At 38.1% G+C, this 18,057-nt stretch overlaps 1 protein-coding gene across 6 annotated transcripts in view; it reads right to left on the bottom strand.

The window, feature by feature from the left end:
• RFC1 (replication factor C subunit 1) overlaps positions 1 to 17,124 on the bottom strand; it is a 45,113-nt gene extending 27,989 nt beyond the window's left edge. For 2 of the 6 annotated variants that reach the window (XM_029997884.2, XM_041119758.1), the window contains exons 1-5: positions 16,981 to 17,037; positions 14,231 to 14,268; positions 10,900 to 11,028; positions 9,069 to 9,144; positions 6,856 to 6,975 (exon numbers count right to left, since the gene is read on the bottom strand). In XM_029997884.2, coding sequence (XP_029853744.1) covers positions 6,856 to 6,975; positions 9,069 to 9,144; positions 10,900 to 11,028; positions 14,231 to 14,236 — 331 coding nt within the window. In that variant the 5' untranslated portion in view covers positions 14,237 to 14,268; positions 16,981 to 17,037. Of the gene's footprint in view, positions 1 to 6,855; positions 6,976 to 9,068; positions 9,145 to 10,899; positions 11,029 to 14,230; positions 14,269 to 16,980 lie in introns of all 6 variants that reach the window. The other 4 variants (XM_029997617.2, XM_041119773.1, XM_029997713.2 and 1 more) reach the window with 3 other exon arrangements.
• Between the last annotated feature and the right edge of the window lie 933 nt (positions 17,125 to 18,057).

Below are 18,057 nucleotides of genomic sequence, written 5' to 3' on the forward strand. Positions count from 1 at the left end.
AAAAACCCACCAAAACACAAAGCTACCTGCAAATAAGTTACTTGTATCCATACCACTTAAATGCCTACAATAACAGTATATGAATTACTGATGAAGTAAAGAACAATGTGTTGCTTTTTTAATCAATGGCATAGTGACTTCGTAAACAGAAATAACCTGCACGAGTCAGTATTTTTATAAATTTTTACTCTAAACATTACTAAGTACTACCTCTGTGTTATGATCTTATATCCTACCTTAAAAATGTGCTGTCTTATGTAGGGCACACAGCACAGAAGTAGTAAGATTTGTTTGCACTAACAGGACTAAAAACATTAAAATCTGGTTAAGTATTAAAAAATTAATCTACATAATCTTCAACTGGGTTCACAAGTCATGCTGGAGATGGAAAAGAAAACAGACATTAATTGACTGAAAAGAGAAAGGCTGTTCCCTACACTATGATTTCCATGGTAGTATTCTAAATGCTCTCCTTTTGAGATCTCCTTTCTACTTCCCTGTACTACCTACAGTGTCATGACCATTAATGACACCTTGCTCTGATGTGCACATAAATACCCAGCAAAACATACCTCTTGCACTTCACCACACTGATTGCATAAAGAGCCAAACAATATATCAGTGTGGGAAAAATAAGTCAGGGCTCAGTTGGAAAATAATGCAGATGCACATTAAAGATTAGGCACACAACATTGAAGACATACAATTAAGTGCCAAGAAATGCAAGATGTAAACACTCAAGGTATTTAATAGATTTACAATATGTGCATATTTCTCTGTATTTCTGTAATAAAAGAAAAAACAGCCTGCACACATGCAATTCACTGCTCATTCACAGCAATAAGGACATTCAATTTTTAAATTGTACTGTTAGAAGTGTGCAAAAATTCAACTGAAACACTAATGGGAAAGAAAACCCAATAAAAGTGCTTGTTGTAGTTATGGAGGAACATAATGCTTACAAGAATAGGTATCTCCGCAGAACTATCTGGCAATCAGATTAACACTGAGATGAAGGCTACTGTCTCAGTTCCTTAAAATAGATTTACTACACTTATCCAAGGTGACTTCTGCATTCAGATACCAGAAAAAGGAGAATTCACTTCATACTGCTTTCCAGGCAAAGAAAGGGATTAAAAAGCATTAACTGTCATCCAAATTAAATGGCAAAATTATTCATTTCATCTTAAATTATAATGTAGGGTAACAGCACATGGAGCTGCCAATGCCTCTAAGAGGCTCACGCATCCAGTCTGCTACATGCCTACAGTTTTTTTATAAAAAGTGGTATTTTATGCCATTATATTTCCCATTAAAATCAATACACATTAACCACCCAAACACTGACAGTTCTATTAAAACATACCACACAAACACTAACAGTTCTATTAAAACAAACAAACAAAAAAACAAGTCACAAAAAAATTTTCTATTTGAAAAGAAACCCATTTCCTTTTCTAAACAGATAAAAAATTAGTTTGGGCTTTAAAATATTGAAAGCAGCCTACAGAATCAATAGCTTTTACACAAAAGCCTTTTTTTAAAGAAGGAACAAGCATGAAGTACCTTATGAAAATTATTTTTCCAGAAAGTTTCCTCAAAATAAGTTGACAATTAAAACGATCATTTTGCAATCCAAACATACCAAGTGAACAGCACAGTACTACAGCTAGCCAGCTGCTCGACCAGAACACCTTCTAATACACTTCCAAAAAATAGTAAAAGACAGCTACATACTTGTAAAAGTAAGTGCAACAACATGCCCATTATTAAAAACTTAAAATCTAACAGCAATTGTTAGAAAGATTAAAATGTAATTAATTTCATTTCCTGCCATGTTTTGAAGTATAAGCTGACAAAGTAATCCTGAAGTAATAACTCTGTCTTCTGATAAGTGAACCCTATTCATTTTTTATTCAAAGTTATCACATTTATTTCTCAATACTGCTGTTATCCTAGATTCTGCAGAGAAAAGAAAAAAGATCACCTCTAAGAATAAGATTAAATTTTACTTCATCCACACCTCTGGTTTCCACTTACTCCCGCTATTCAGGGTGGCAGCTCCAGATCAAAGCCACCCGATACTATCATAGATTTACTATGTTTATACAACACTTCTCACCACTTAAGAGTTTTGAGTACAACAGCACATTTACCATTACAGGACCCTTATGTTGTACTGTTGGTATTCCCAAACTTAACCAAATTAATTTTAGTGAGTCTCACTCCTAAACACATTTTACATTGTCCTCTACAACACTAGTCCCTGCTTCTTCATAGGATTTCTGCCAGAACCTATACTCTCATTCTTGAAGTACATTTCAAGTCAAACTCCCTTAAGGGTCAACTACATATTCTCAACTGACCTTTCATAAAACACTTCAGAGAGAAGCTGGTACATAGAGCTCTATTTATCACCTTCACCCATTTTTTGTGTAAGTATAGCAATTTCCATAAGTATATAATATGCTAGTATTGCCTAGGAAGTAACAGTGACACTTTTTTATTCCCCTATAAAAAGTTTCATTACAAGACATGCTTATTCACTGACAATCTGCTGCTCATTTGAACCAGTGTTTGGATGTGGGGACTTTTTTTTGGCCACCAGTACTAGCACTTCACTGATTCTTTTTCCTGTGGGTTTTTTGCTTGTTTCCCCACCCCCCAATATTCTCTATATTAAGAGTCTATATTCAGCAAGCACATTCACAAGCTATTCTCTTCTCGTCCCATCTTCTAAGCTCTCAAGGAACAGTTTTCCAGTAACCTGCAGTCCTACTCAGTTTCTACCACTTTGGTTTTTCTAGCTTTATAAATAATTCAGCCTACCACCAGGACAAGCTTTTTTTAAAAAAAAAAGTTATTATTTTGCAATATTCAAGTGATCAGGGTGATTGCTACATATGCATAATTACCTCTACATGATGTATATGAAAGATTAAATATTCACTAAAAGTGAAGTCACAATTCCTGCCAATTAACCACCTGTGATGAAACCAGATGAGGTTCCACACATCATAATAACATGTCATCTTCTACAAACAAAGCTCAAGGTTCCATACTTCATTAAACAGTCAAACAAAGTGTTATTTTAACAAGTACAACAAACATTTGGATTTTTTCCCAATCCACTAAGACTGTTCTATCAACAAAAAAAGGCTCTTTTTCCCCCCCGTTACCTGCTAGAATAACCTCACTTTATCTTTGGCCATCAGTAAAGTAAATATTTATTTAAATTAAATTTGTTTCAATAACAAAAAAGTATTTCTTGTAAAATTACAAAGAGCAAATATTCTTGCCTTTAAAAAAAAAAAGGCAACTTCACAAGCTAATAAGAAACAAAGCAATGCTATAATCTCACCAGTCCACGCTTATACAAACCAAAGTTCTCTCAACAGTTTTCAAGAAAGCTGTATCCCACATAGTTATATAAAAGAGCTGAAAAGAAATTCGAGAAACAACAGGAAAAAAAGTTGAAATGAAACTGAAAAATAGGTTAAGGCAATTAACTACCAAGCTTCTACTCACTACTCGATGCCAAAACACTCTTTCAAACACATTGCCACGGGTAGAGCCCTTACGAATGGGATTGACTTTTGAGCAAGTCCAACAAGCATATTCTTGATTTAAGTTTTCAGCTGCGTAACACTAAAAACAAAAAAAGGACAAATGCCTACAAATTTCATTAGGATCTTTTCTATCTACTGTTTCTATATTCCTGTTCTTGTAAAACATGTTTATCTCAAGCCAATAACTGTATCAATACCATTAAGACACACTCAGCTTGACAGCCCCATTAAGCTGAAGAAACAATTTGTACAGATTAAATAGAAACAAAATTCAAGCATTAAGTCTCAAGGTTATAAAAGCATTGTTTTAGTCATAGACTATTAAGTCAACCATGTGTGTACTTAAGACTCTATAGATAAGAGTAACCTTGAGCTGTGGTTTTCGGGGTTTTCACTAATAACCTTGACCTGTGTACCCATGGTATCCCTATGCAGAAAAACCTGATCACACCACCTTGAATTGCATAATAAACCTAAATATGTACAGTTTATTCCCCAGGAATCTGAACATTTATCTACTCTGGGATCAATGCCATTAAAGATCCTTTTTAATTTGGAAAAAATGGTTGGCAAAACTGTCAAAGGAAACAAAGTTGTGAGTAAATGGACAAACAAGACAGATGAAGCGTTCAGGATACTTCGGAAAATTAAGCTTATTTGAATACAAGACATATAGCTAAATGCCAGGTCAAATATCTGGGACAAGTAAGATAAGCACAGTCCATCTTAGAAACAGCGATTCTGAAAAGAGCCTGAGGAGGAAGAAGGTATAGAAAAAAGTCAGCTAAGCCACACTTCTAATGGGATACTGCAGCAAATAATCCTTTGTTTTAAAAATACATGGTATGATTATAGGGAGGCAATGTTTCTGTTCAGCAATGATCTTACAAAAAAAAAAAAAATAATACTATACCCGGGGACTGTGTCCACTTTTCCAAATATGTATCCTAAAACTCTAAGAGGGATCACAGAAGAACTCCTGAAATTCTAACACTTAAAAAACATGTTTTATCAAAACAGATTTGAATTCAAGTCTGCTAATTTTATCACAGTTTCTAAGAATCCATACAGGGGAAGTCCTGTGGCTAGTAAAGAACTCTACTCTAGGAGACATATACAGAAGACCTGGTATTTACAGCCTCAGCTGAACTCAGACAGGATGTAGTAAGTACATCTAACCACAGCAGCAAGTGACAAAAAGCATTAGTCTTTCTCACTTCAAGCCGCAGTAAGCAGAGAGAGATGCATCACAAACTAGAAGAAATACCTTTGTGACCAAAATGTGTGTATTGCACAGGCGATCAGAGTGTGGTAACCGGTATCCAATATCAAAATACCTATGTTTATCTGCATTGTAACAAATCAACATGAAGTTACAATAGATCCAGTCAGAAAGAGACCTTTGTGTTAAAAGCAAATCAGAAAAGAATGAACCTAACATGACAAGAGATTTAAGCTGGGAAGCTGTCAGCTCCTAACAGTACACCATTCAAAAAGCTTCTAATTTATCAAATTAACTGAGTCAAATTTAAGATGCTTCCAATCTATGCCATTCAGTAAGACAGGAATCAAATTCATCCTATCCTCAGAATCTTAATAAGTGTATTTTTTGCAGCTCACATATAGTCTTAATCTTCGCTCAAGTGCCACTAACAGATCTCTTAGTTAAGATGGAATAAGAGAGCAACCAGCAGCAAAAGCAACCCCGAAGTTGTAAGCACTCACATGTATTTCAAATGTATTTAAAAAAAAAAAAACCTACACAGCTCTACATAACAAAAAATGCACATGCATACACATTCAGCCAACCATTCTCAGGTGCCAAAAAAGAAGTGTCAAAGTCCATCTTCAAGAAGTACTGAAATATTAAGCTAAATACTAGAAGCTCTGTTAATTTTCTTCCCCAGATGCATTTTTACAGAATTCACAAAACCTGATTATTTTCCCCTATGTTGGTGGCATACCTTTAAAGATGCCTGATTCATAAATAAGACCGAGTCTACATAAACTGATGTTCGCCTATCAAACAACAGTAGCTAATGCCACTGAAACTTTTCCATAACATCTCAAATTTAGTAGAGGAAAATGCACAATATGAAGTAATTGGAAACAAAACTGCTTCATGATAGAATTAAGAACACAAGGAGGCAGCAGAAAATCACTATCAGGTTTTTTGTTTTGGAGCTGTGAAGGAAACGTGTTTCATGAGCATTCTGCAGGATGAAACTTCAAGAACAGCAGATGAACGTATCCCCTGTAAATTCACAGTCAAACTCCTCTGGGGAGCACCAAGGTCAAGAATCACACAAAAAGCGACACTGAAAGCAGTACTAAGGAACAACAACCACACAAACAAACAATGAAAACAAATGAACACATAAGACTCTTCAATCAAACTGATAGAATTTGCCATTATCTGTTCAGCTGAATGATACTTATGGTTCGAGTTAAGACTGTGTTTCTAATTTAACTACACAGCTTCTAAACAAGAGACTAAATCTAAACATAACTACTAAGCTCTCAGCAGAATTTATCACTGTCACAATTTTTTCAGAAGGCTACAGGAGACCTGAAAACGATGAACAATAGTTAATTCCACTCACTCCTTCCCCCAAGAGCAAAAATAGCTCCAGAATTTAGAAAGCTGAAATCCAAGACTGAGAAGTATGGTATATACAAGGTATAATGCAAGTTTTTGTTACCATTGGGTTTCTTCCAATTCCAGTTCTTCCTAAAAGTCTAATAGACAAATAATGTTTTTTCAAAAAAAAATGTGTTGATAAGGAAGTAAAACACAAAACTCAAGAACTTTTGCAGTCACCAACATCTTAGGCAGAGATTAAAGACATGGAAAGTCATATAGGAAGTAAAATAAAAATCCAGGTTTTCAAACCTATTTATGGTAACCAACAGTCACTTCAATGTGTGCTAGTGTGCAGTTTAACTATATTAAAAATAGTTCCTCTACTTAACTCTTTCCCCTAAATCTATGGAATACTCTTAAGCAGGGAAGCATTAGCTCATGAAATTATATGCCTATTTAAATCAACCTAAGCTACTACCCAACATCACCTCAGTTTTACCCTTCTCCTGACTTTACAGTACTTGAGGCTAAACTTCTGAAGTGCTTTTGGTTAGCTTGTTTAAGGAGAACATAATTTGTCTTCCTCAATATTAGGTTTTATGGTCATATTTAAGAGTGTATCAGTCAAACAATCCATCCCATTTGTAACATAATCCACCCCACTATAACTGAGAACATATAATGATGTATTTTTTCCATTACCTGTCTCTGAAATATAAACAACAGGATGCTGCTTTAGAACTTTACCAAGTTTTGAAGTAGCTGCTTTTTTCTCAGATGGCTTCTTGGATTTTTTCACTGACTGCACCTCCTCTTCTGAATCTGTATTTTGACCACAACATAAATATGTATTTCCTCCACATACATACAGGCTTTAAGTAATAGATGACATAACATCAGTTAACATGTGTTCACATATATTCAACTGAGTGAGAAAAAGATATCACATGGAAGGTCAGAGCACGGCTTCATTTTTCTCCATCAGCTAATAGCCTAGCCATCATTTATTCCAGCATATAAATGACCAAATGAAAATTTAGTCAGAACTCGGTCTAGACAGTGGTTTTTGTTTACATAACAAGAAATATTTTGTTACTTATTCCAAGAACTGCTATGCCTGTATAAAAACCTTTCCAAAAAGGAATGCAACTGTCAGAGTACCACAGCAGATTACTTAAAAACAAACAAACAAAAAACCCCAAAACACCACAACAAACTTTTAACATAGATTCATTAGCTTGATTAAATTTATATGGTATTATATTATGCTGGTATATTCCACAATACCTACTCCAAAAGCTAACAACAGGTTAAAATAGAACACTGAGGTTGTACTCTGATTTTTTTCAGAACACTGGTAGGCTGCCAGTCACCTCACCAAACATTCTCCATATCCCAAAAGTTGTCAAGATGACAAGCTTACACCACTGTGGATTACGTATCACAACATCCAAATGAGTAAGCAGGACAAACTGAAGCAGCCAAGACAACTAACAAGTGTAAGAGAGGACTACTCTTCAGAGCCTACTTTTTTCCATGATAAACACCAATATACACTGTAATTATATATTAAAAGAAAAAAGAGCAGCTATGGTCAATTGACTTGAGTCCTGACCTTCCCCACCCCTACCCCCCCCCCCCCCCCCCCAAAAAAAAAAAAAAAAAAAAAACAAAAAACATACACACTTTTCCACCTTCAAGAACTTAGAGCATTATTGCTCTTTTCCTCTCCTACCACTAATGGGCTAAAATTTGCAAAATCCCCAGACGGTATCAGCACTTTAAAGGTAGCAGTTAGTTATATATCACTTTTGTACTCCAACTTTTAATGAAGAAATATTTCTACTGCTATTCCTCACTGCTAAACAGGAACTGTTTATACAACAGCTTATCAGAAGATTTGAACACATTTTTCTATATACAATAGCTTTATTCTGACAGATGTTTGTATGATCATTTTTCTTCTACGAGAGAAGCAATGTTCTATTGTTAAGGAGACTGCTTCTAAAAATTCAAGCTGAAGTCTTCAGTAGGAGTCAAAAATCACAGAAACTCCTGCAATCTTTTCTACAGTTTCACAACTATTCAAGATTCAGAATCCAATCAAAGAGGGTTTTAAATGACATAACAGCTCAGAAAGATTAAACTAGAAACTTCAAGCTTTTAAATTAAACTAACTTGACAGGCAAGGGTTTGGGGGTATTTTTGTTTGAGAGTAAAGGGGTACTTTTTGTTGTTTGGGGTGTTTTGGTTTTTTTTAAGATATAACTGCTAAAAAGGCATTTCCCTTATTATGATATCCCAAGAATATTTTTAGAATGTGATAGCAGTGCTTTGAATTATATTCTGTGTTCCATACTGTAATTTAAAACTATAGGATGAACATTTACTAGACTTTTTAATAGAGAAAGACACATATGGAAACACAAGTTTGCCTTTTAAAACAATCTCCAATAACGTGTTCACACAATGCACAGAAGTGTGAAATTATAGTATATGATCAGCGTCCTGTACCCAGCATAAGATGTTATTTATCCCTAGCAGAACAGGAAACACAAAACATACATAAATTGTGGGGAGTTTTCATCACAAAAAAAAAGTTCTGGAGTTTTGACAGAATGTACTATCTGAACTTTTTTTTTGGGGGGGGGGGGGGTGGTTTGGGGTTTTTGACAGATGTTTTGTTAAAAGTTACTTTGCACTGTACATTACATGCATGGTACACACTGCACTCTTATTATTATCAAATATATTTAGCTATCTAGCAATAGTTACTGTCAAAAATGTTTTTAATTGCATTTACTAAAAATACAAACCAACCACAGCTTTATTACAGATATACCATTTACATAATTGACCTTGAATGCTTATGCAAAAGATACAAAGGAACATTCAGAAACAACTGTGAACACTACCTGAATCGTAGATTATTCTTTTTTTCTTGTTTGTCCGCTTTTGTTTGGAATCATCTTCACTGGGTGAATTATTCACCTACAAGTAACAGTCCATTAGTTCAACCAGTAAGCAGATCCTTCCAGCTTTTACTCAGTTACACATTCAAATTTATAAGTTTCAAACAAATTCTAATAGAAATTATTTATTTCCCAATATTGCATTTACCACCAGTCTTGTGCTAACTCATGGGTGGGAGGGGGAAAGGTGCAGGGTAGAGGAAATAAGGAAGAAACTGCAGCAGTAAAGCTAAACATGCTCCAAGCAAACCACAGATGACTATGTTGAGAATAAATATTCAAGTTTAATGTCAATTAAAGTAAATCAAACAGATTTTCGAGCCCTTCCAAGTTTTAATCCAAAAAAGAAATTGCATGGTCCCACCAGAAATAGAGGTCATACAGGCCAATAAGTTACTTGCATGGAATTCAGCTTTACTTTTGGTTCCATTCTGAATATGACTTTGCTGTAACCACCAGAATTTGACACAACTTCAGAGTATAATATAGCCAATTGAAAAAGGAAAAAAAGCATACACAACAGTTGAAGCTAGACCAATTTCCTATTCAGCATCCTGGCTGCTTGCAGCTTCTCTTCTCACTTGTTAAGCAGTGCAACTACCATAAGAGATTGCACCACTGGTCATAGTCGACAAATGTGTTTTATCTAGCAGCAGCTAGTATTGAACTGTCTCAAGGAATTTTTTATTTTATTTTTTTTTAAACATTGACAAGTTTTAGATATTTAGAAAAATCACAAGCTGCACAGGTAGAAATTTTCCTGGGCCTACCAAACTACCAACTATGCATGTTTTGTAGTCATGCACAGCTGTAAATGCTGCTAAAAACATAGTTCTAGATAAACATAACTACATGGTTTATAACCTACATTCAATTCTAATCTGAAACCCATCAAATCCTTGATATAATTGGAGAATTGCAAAGTAGAAATAACAGATCACAGAAGATAACTGCCATGTCTTTCAGTTCCACTGAATGGTCCTTTATTTTCACATTGAAACAATGAAATTATACAGCCAAAATATTTTTTTAAGTAACATCTTACTTCTTGATTGTGATGCTTCACATTAAACATTCCATCCTATTAGAAATCCTTCCATTCTCCAAGTGATTTTAAAGCCCTCTTCAGCCACTCCTCTTTTTTATACAGTTCAGATGATTAATATGTAAAGTACTCTGAGACTAGAACCCAATCTAATTTTAACCTGTCATTTTAAAGAATTTGGTCTTTGCAACAGGTTTACACAAGTGATCCCATCCAAGAAAGGCAGTATTAATGTTTCCCCCACAGATGTTGAAACATCTGGTTAAAAATCTGGTCAGAGGGCACCTACACCACAGACTTTTACCTTACTTGAAAGTAGGCATATCAGAAAGATGTCATGCATCTACTGTGCACAAGCCTCAATCTTAATTAAATTAAAAATCAAATAAGCAGAGCTACTTTGGGAACTGTGGGCTACAGCTAAAATAACTTCAAATATAACAGATTGCTCCTACATTAGGACCTAACCATAACAACTTCTGCCTACCTCTCCTTTGCCCTACAACCCAAATATTTTTTATCTTAGCAGTTTTTTTCATCATGTACAATGTTTTGCTGCTAGAAGTTAATATTAAGTGGTAGTTTCCTCCCATGCCTATGAAAACAACTGACATATAGTCTGGTTTTTGAGTATATGAGAAGAACAATGACTTGAAAAAATGCTAGATACACAAACAATCCTGTATCAGAGAAACCAAGCACTTCACAAATAAGAAAAGCAAAACTAACCTTAGTCTCCTTTTCCCTTTTCTTCCCATTTGAGGATCCTTCACCATTTTTAATTTTTTCACTCTTTTTCACAGTGTCACATGCTTGTCGCTTTCCAGGAGGTACAACACCAAAGAATTTCCGGATATCCTAGTTAAAGGGAAAACAGATTTATAATTTTTTAAATACAGATAGCTCTTAGAAGTTTCACACTACAAAACAGCAATGCACTTAAGTTACTTTCTCAACAGCTCCATTATAATATTTGTTGATCTTGAAATTTTGTCTACAATTAAGAAAACAAAGCCCAGCTAAAGTTAAACATAGCTGCTCAGACACCGCACCACCTTTGTCTTTGAATCATAAAAAAAAGTTTATTTCTCCCTTAGTTTGACATCCTCACCAACACACACTTGAAAATAAACTTCCACTAGCAATGAAATAGTGACTTAAGACAGATGTATAATTAGAATTCCTTTTTTTTCCCCAATCATCACAAACCTAGCCCAAAGTATTTCTATAGTTAAAAGTTATGAACACTCAGCCATGAAGTAGTGTCCAATGTAGAAAGACAGGAGAGTACAAAGAGCTAGAAACAGTCAAGTAGTGGGACATACTGCATCCTCCACCTTCTTATAAATTTAGGACAGTAGTTCTCATCTCACTAAAAAAATTAGCCAGCAAGAAACAGATTAAAATTTAAACAAAGAGAAAGAACCTAATACAAAAAGCTCCAAAAAGTCTATTTTGTAACCTTATTTTATTGTCTGACCACAGTACAACCATAAAAAGTTTTCTAAATACGTAAGATCAGCAGCTGAAGCTTCAATTTTTAAAAAGCACTATTGTATACACAAAACCAAATCTGACTTCTGTTGAAAAAACTAGTATTTCTGTTTTGTTAAAAAAACATGTACCTGGTTAGTATCACTACCTTCAGGGGTAGCAGCCATTTTAGAGACAGAAAGTACCTCACATGGCCTAAATATATAGCAGGTAAAGGGTGTGGCTCAGGACTACATGTAACCCAGCTGATAGCTATTCCCCATCACAGAGTTCATCTGGGTAGTTCTTGATTATTACAGGGAACTACAAGTAAAGTAGTAAATTATTAAGAAATTTCCCTAAAACTCTGATTGACAAGAAGTGGTCAAGTTAGGCTCCTTCTCTCTTAACAGTCAGTTCCCTGTGAGTTTGGATTTGGACTATCAGAGCCTATAGGGCTTAAAATCAATGGAATGTGCAATTTGAAAGCATACACGAAATACGGAACATGTATCCAGCATCAGAAATGTTGTTTCTTGTAAAAATTTAGACTCTTTATGTTTTACCTGCATATAATAATATGGATTCAGCAAACAGACAGTAATAGACTGGGAAGCATTCTTTCTCAGTGAGACTTCACACACTTCCATCTATGGAATTTAAGCCTTGGGGCATAAATTTTCAACACTGCTATTTTACATGTACTCCTACAATATAAATGCAGTACTATATAAGCTCTGAAATTTTGACTGCCGATACCTATAGGTAACAGGTTTGAAGAAAGCATCTATCTAAAAAGTCTCAAAGCAGATTTGTGGACTCGATCACTCAATCATTACTGACTTCTTTTTAGGCTTAAGGTAACATAGGCAACAGAAATACTGATTACTAGTCTCATTAGAATTTTTATGTAGTAAAATAATTTAAATACTTACTACAACACTGCAAAATAAAGTGATGTTAAAGTTTTGTTTTTGTTGTTTATAGTTGTTATTTTTAGGCTTAAAATATTTGGAGAATAATTAATTTTAGATCAATAGTAACACTCAATTCTAGTATTTTAACTAAAATGTTAACTAGTAAGTGAGCTGCTCTGCAAACACCATATACAATAATATTAGAAATTTTTTTATAGACTTATACAAGGAAATACCATCATATCCTGGTTTATGAAATGCAGACTTATTAAAGAAAATATATGAAATTGACCTGTCTGCCCCAGCTTCTTCCACTATTTTAATATCAGAGTTCCTGAACTGCTAAGGCCTAAATTGCAACATGTAAATTATTATTTTCTGCCTCATCAGTTCTCATGAGATATCAAGTTAGCTCTTCATAAATATCTTTAATTCACAAAATGAATGCCATAGCTATAAGCCCTCTACATTTAACATGCTATAAAGAGGACCTAAACTGCCACTTCAAACTTTTAAAAAATAGTATCTAATCAGGGCCAACTTTACAAGCTATTTTCCCCAAAATCACTTTATAAACACCTAAAATAAATGGGTGACAGTCAACTGCTACTATCTTTTATAGTGCAGGTAGTATTTCATTAGATTAACAGGTCAAATGAGGATAAACAATTTTTTTTTTTTTTATTCAAAGCAGCATCTTCTACCCATTTACTAAGAAAGCACCATCCATACCAATACTGGTTTTTCTTTGAAAATACTGGGATGATACAGCAACTACATATTCCAAAATTGCCTCCCTATGTTAACACAACTCATTACATTCTCTTGACGGAAACTGCACTTCAGCCCTCAAGAAACAGCAGTTTTTTCCTTTTCTTTTATTGTTACATGCTTGTGTTAAGTTTTTCAGAAAATACTGTGAATATTAAAGCACACAAGCCGCCTAGAGATTTCTGAATAAAAGTTTGTATTAGGGTACTAAATTTTCATTTCCCATAGTGGCCATCTACTTTTGAGTGACTAAACTACACAGCTCTAAGCTACAAAGGAAAATTGACATTTATATACAATCTTCTTCACTCTTCAGAGTTATAAATCCTCCAATCTTCTTCAGCCATCCTGCTTTTCAGAAGAAAAGGTAACCTTGTTAGCCACTGCTGGGCTATAAAAGATGGTGAATTCAGAATTGCTTGGGAGAAAAGTATGCTACAGTGCAACGATAAAGTCATCTTTCAGCAAAGCTTTTATCCAAGAATCATAAGAGACAGATTTTTCGTGTCATTTATTACGAGATGCCAGATAAATCCTTAATTCGTCGCACAACTAACTGCAGAAATGAAGCAACACAAGTATCTATCGGACTGATTCCCATCCGAGAGGTCTGAAGACTATTTATAAAGTATTATATAAGCTTAGATCCCAGACAGGATCACTCGCCTCCATTCTGGGTTTATCTATTTAACATACTCTGATTGACCATCTTATTGGTATATAATGCCACACATATATATGAGTTCACCAGGTGGAAAAATTGTGTATGTTTAGCTTTTATCCATGCTCATTCAAATGAGGAAAGGTGTGTACCAATGTAAGCAGCAAGTTTACTTCCAGGACATTCTCCCAAAAACCACAGGATTCATCAGCCTTGTATATGCTGGAGACACACTCACCAGCATGGCTGTCCCAGATGGTCCCCTTGCCCAGAAGGCTAAAATTAAAAGAGGCGAGGCTGTATTAATGTGACTCCTGGTACTTCAGCAGCGGCAACAAGACATGTAACTTTGAGCAGTTCCACTTAAGTAAGAGGTGGAACTAAGTAAAAATTTCTTATCACTCTCACTAAATTAGGGGGGTAATCGATGCATAACATCAAAAGCTGTGTTCAGGTGCACTGGTTCCTGCTGAGCCATCTTAGTAGTATCATCTTGGTAATGGCTGTGCTGTCCAGTTCTTGCCAGTTTTGACTACTGCTTCAAATCCTCCATCTTATGCAATAATAAAAGACCATAGCAATTAATCATGTCAGGTTGCAAGTTTCCTCTTGAATGATTTATATGTGTCTGTTTTACTGAGGAGAATAACATGAATAGAAACCGAAACCTATTTGTTAGGTAGTACAAAGACTGGTTATTCACAGAGTTTGTCAGGGTGACTTTTAAGACTTTAGTAAATGCCCAGCTCAAAGAAGTCAGTTATAAAAGTCATAAACACTCCATACTGGGTTTTTTTCCTGCATTTCAAAAGCATCCCAAACCAAAGATCAACTACTCCGACACTTTGATGATAGAACCATCTCAACCTAACCATAATAGGCACAGTGTTTTTAGAAGACTAGTGTCCAGCAGGGCAGAATATATTCCAAAATAACATCATATAATTCAGTCTGCACCTCAAAATACAATACAAGATAGAAAACTGAATTTCACCAACCTAGCTCAATGACTTCAATAATGCACCTTATTTCAGGTATTCTGAAGCGTGTCCATGAGGGCCTTGCATCAAAAGAATCGTATTTATTTACAGTCTGCCTATTTCAGTGCAAGTTTTGTGCAAACATCAGCTTGACATCTGGTGTGTCAAGAAAAATTGCACAGGTACTATACAGCATTTTTCGAGCAGCATCACAGTTCTAAGTACACACCGGCTGATGCTACAGCTCCAGCCATGAGTGTCTCTCAGCTAGAGGCAATTCAAGCAGCCCCTACTCCCAGTCATTTATTCCCTCAGCTGTACCAGTATAGCTCTCTGCTTGGGAACCGGGTCAGGCCACTAATCTGGGTAAAAGAATAAATCCCTTCTAAGACAAATCAGTTCACTGGGTAACTCTACACACATCAGTTCAGCACAGCTGAGAAGATGCTGCAGAACCAACCCAATGGCGGCTACTTACGTTTGGGGCTACATGCAAAAAACTCTGTTTGCAAGGGTATGATATTAAATTCCAATATGCTTGTGCTGTCACTGCACACACAGAACAGGCTACGTGGTTACTAACATCACTATATTTTTGCCTCTATCTCTGCAGCTGCAGCTGTGATGGTTGTACAGACTCTTCTCTTCAGCACTGAAAAGGGAATGGGCTGAGGCAACTCACACTCTCCTCAAAACGATGGTTGTCTTCCTCCCATCTAGGAACGTGCCAGACATTGCAAGATCTGTGACATTCAGAAGACTGCATAGGGAGAGAAAGCCTTTGTCCCAGGAAGGTGGGAAAGGAGGAAGTCTTCCAGTAAGATCAGTTTTCTAAAGAGGTGATGGCAGGGGAACAGGAGAGGCAGACTTGTCCTCGTACATAAATTTAAAGTCATCAGCCACCCCTAACAAACTATGAAAATATCACAGTTTAATAGTTTCAGGATTCTTAGTGCTGGCAAACCTCTGTCAGTACTGTGAAAGACTCAGATTGTATCACCCATCATTGCTGAGCACCAGGTGTAAAATATAAAGAAGGTTAAACTCTATGGAGAGTCCAAAATCAAAGTTGAACCTAACTGGCTTTGAATGGCACTTGCAGTTAAGCCAGTAAAACATCTGCACAGAGGCTCCATCTGAGTAGAAGCAAATTTATCTCAGCCAGAGATGAAGAGGGGATACCATCTTACGATGGCCACATAACTGAGCAGCACTTTGAAAAGCACACACACAAACACCTATACATTTATATTTACAAACTCTTCACGTCCTACCGAGGATTGCATCCTTCATTATTTATGAACAAATGTCTACTTCTAGACTTTTTAAGTTCTTTTTTCCCCATTTGAACCGGTTTTCTGCAAACATTGCACACCGTCCAATTCGGCAGCTGAAACGCCCTCGTGTATGCTCTTACTGAAATTAAAGGAAGAGGTAAAACTTCGGCAGGCAGACTGCGTTTGGAGAGAGGGGTTAGCTCGCCCGCGCGCCTAATTCACCACCCAGTTTCGAGGGGCGGGGAGCCGGAGAGGCTCAGAGGCTTCCCCCTCGGGGCAAGGGCACAATCGCTGGCATTCCCTCGGCCAGGGGTTTATTTTCCCGGCACGCGTGGGAAGCCCAGCCCGCGCCCCGGCCCCGGCCCCGGCCCCTCAGGGCGGGAGCGGCGGGAAGCGCGCGAGTCCTGCCGGAGGCGCGGCGGGGCGGCCTCTCCTCCGCAGCCTCGCAACCGCTCCCGCCCGGGCACGTCTCCGCCGTTCCGCCACAGCGCGGGACCTCCGCACCCGGGGCCGCCCTCAGGGAAGAGGACGCCGGCTCGGCTCGGCTGAGCCCGTGCCGGGCTTCTTCAACGGCCCCAACGGCCGCGGGGCTGCAGTCACGCGCGGGGAAGACGCCCACCCGGCCCCGGCCCCGCCGCCGAGCGGGACGCTACGCTGCGCTGCGCTGCGCTCCCTTCCCTTCCCTCCGCCCGCCGGGGGAGACCCGCGGCCCCCCGGTGCGCCGTGCTCACCATGGTGCCAGCGGCGGTTTATCTCGCTAGCGGGACGCCTCCGGCTCCATGCCTCCCGCCCCCCCTCCTCCTCTTCCTCCCCACCCCCGCCTTCGCGCCAACTCCCGCAGCCCGGCGCGCGGCGCTGCCGTCACAGCCGCGACGGGCGGGGCGGTGGCAGGGCCCGGCGGGGAGGGGCCGGCGGGCGCCTGCGCTGCGCTCCCGGTTCGCGTCCCGTCGCCCGCTCCGTGTCCCTTCGCCCTCTCCGCTCTCTCTGCAGGCGCCGACGGCGGGCCCCTCCCGCAGCGGGGCGCAGCGAGGGTTTAACCGCTCTTAACCGCCCCGCGGAGCCTCGGCGGGAAGCCTGGGCAGCCGCTGCGGGTCCTGGCCCGTTAGTTGAGGGAGTGGGCATGGCAGCTCGCGTCAAAATGGTGGGCCTCTGGCTGCGGCAGCTCCACGAGGAATAGGTGTGTCCTCGGTCAGCTCTGACAGAGGAGGAGAGCTGACAGTCTTTACTGTTTGAACAAGGGAACAGTGCCAGGCCTCCGTGAGATTGACCGGTTTTTAGCGCACTGAGGCAAACAAACCGTCCTGAGTACCTGGACAGCTAATAACACAGCAGCGCAGTCACCATGAGTCAGGTCGGAATCGGCGCAGCACATAAAATCATTTCCCTGTAATGAATATGTGTTGGTCCTTTCTTTCTCCTTTCCTGGTTGTGTAGGAAGCGTCAGGCTTTGATTCCTCTACAGTATTTTCTCCCACGCGTTAAGGTTCAGGAGAGCTCAGAGTCTATCTGCATCTGAGGAGTCCAAGAGAAACTGGAAAGTTACGCTCTGTTGTCACCCACTAAGTGTTCAATTTCTAATCAATTTCCAATGAAATCTCGTATGTTTTCTTCCATTTTTTTTCCTCTACTTGCTGAACGCTGAGAGAATAAACTTGGGCAAAGCAAATAAAAACACTTCCTGCCTCAATAGTTACTTGTCTGATGTTTAGATTCTGCCAGCCTACTGAATCACTAACTATTGCTAGTCTTGGAGAAGAATGGGGAGGCCAAACAGAATTTGTGACATTAAATATACTGCCGTCAATTTA

The sequence above is a fragment of the Aquila chrysaetos genome, chromosome 1, assembly GCF_900496995.4.
Source record: "Aquila chrysaetos chrysaetos chromosome 1, bAquChr1.4, whole genome shotgun sequence".
Taxonomy (NCBI): domain Eukaryota; kingdom Metazoa; phylum Chordata; class Aves; order Accipitriformes; family Accipitridae; genus Aquila; species Aquila chrysaetos.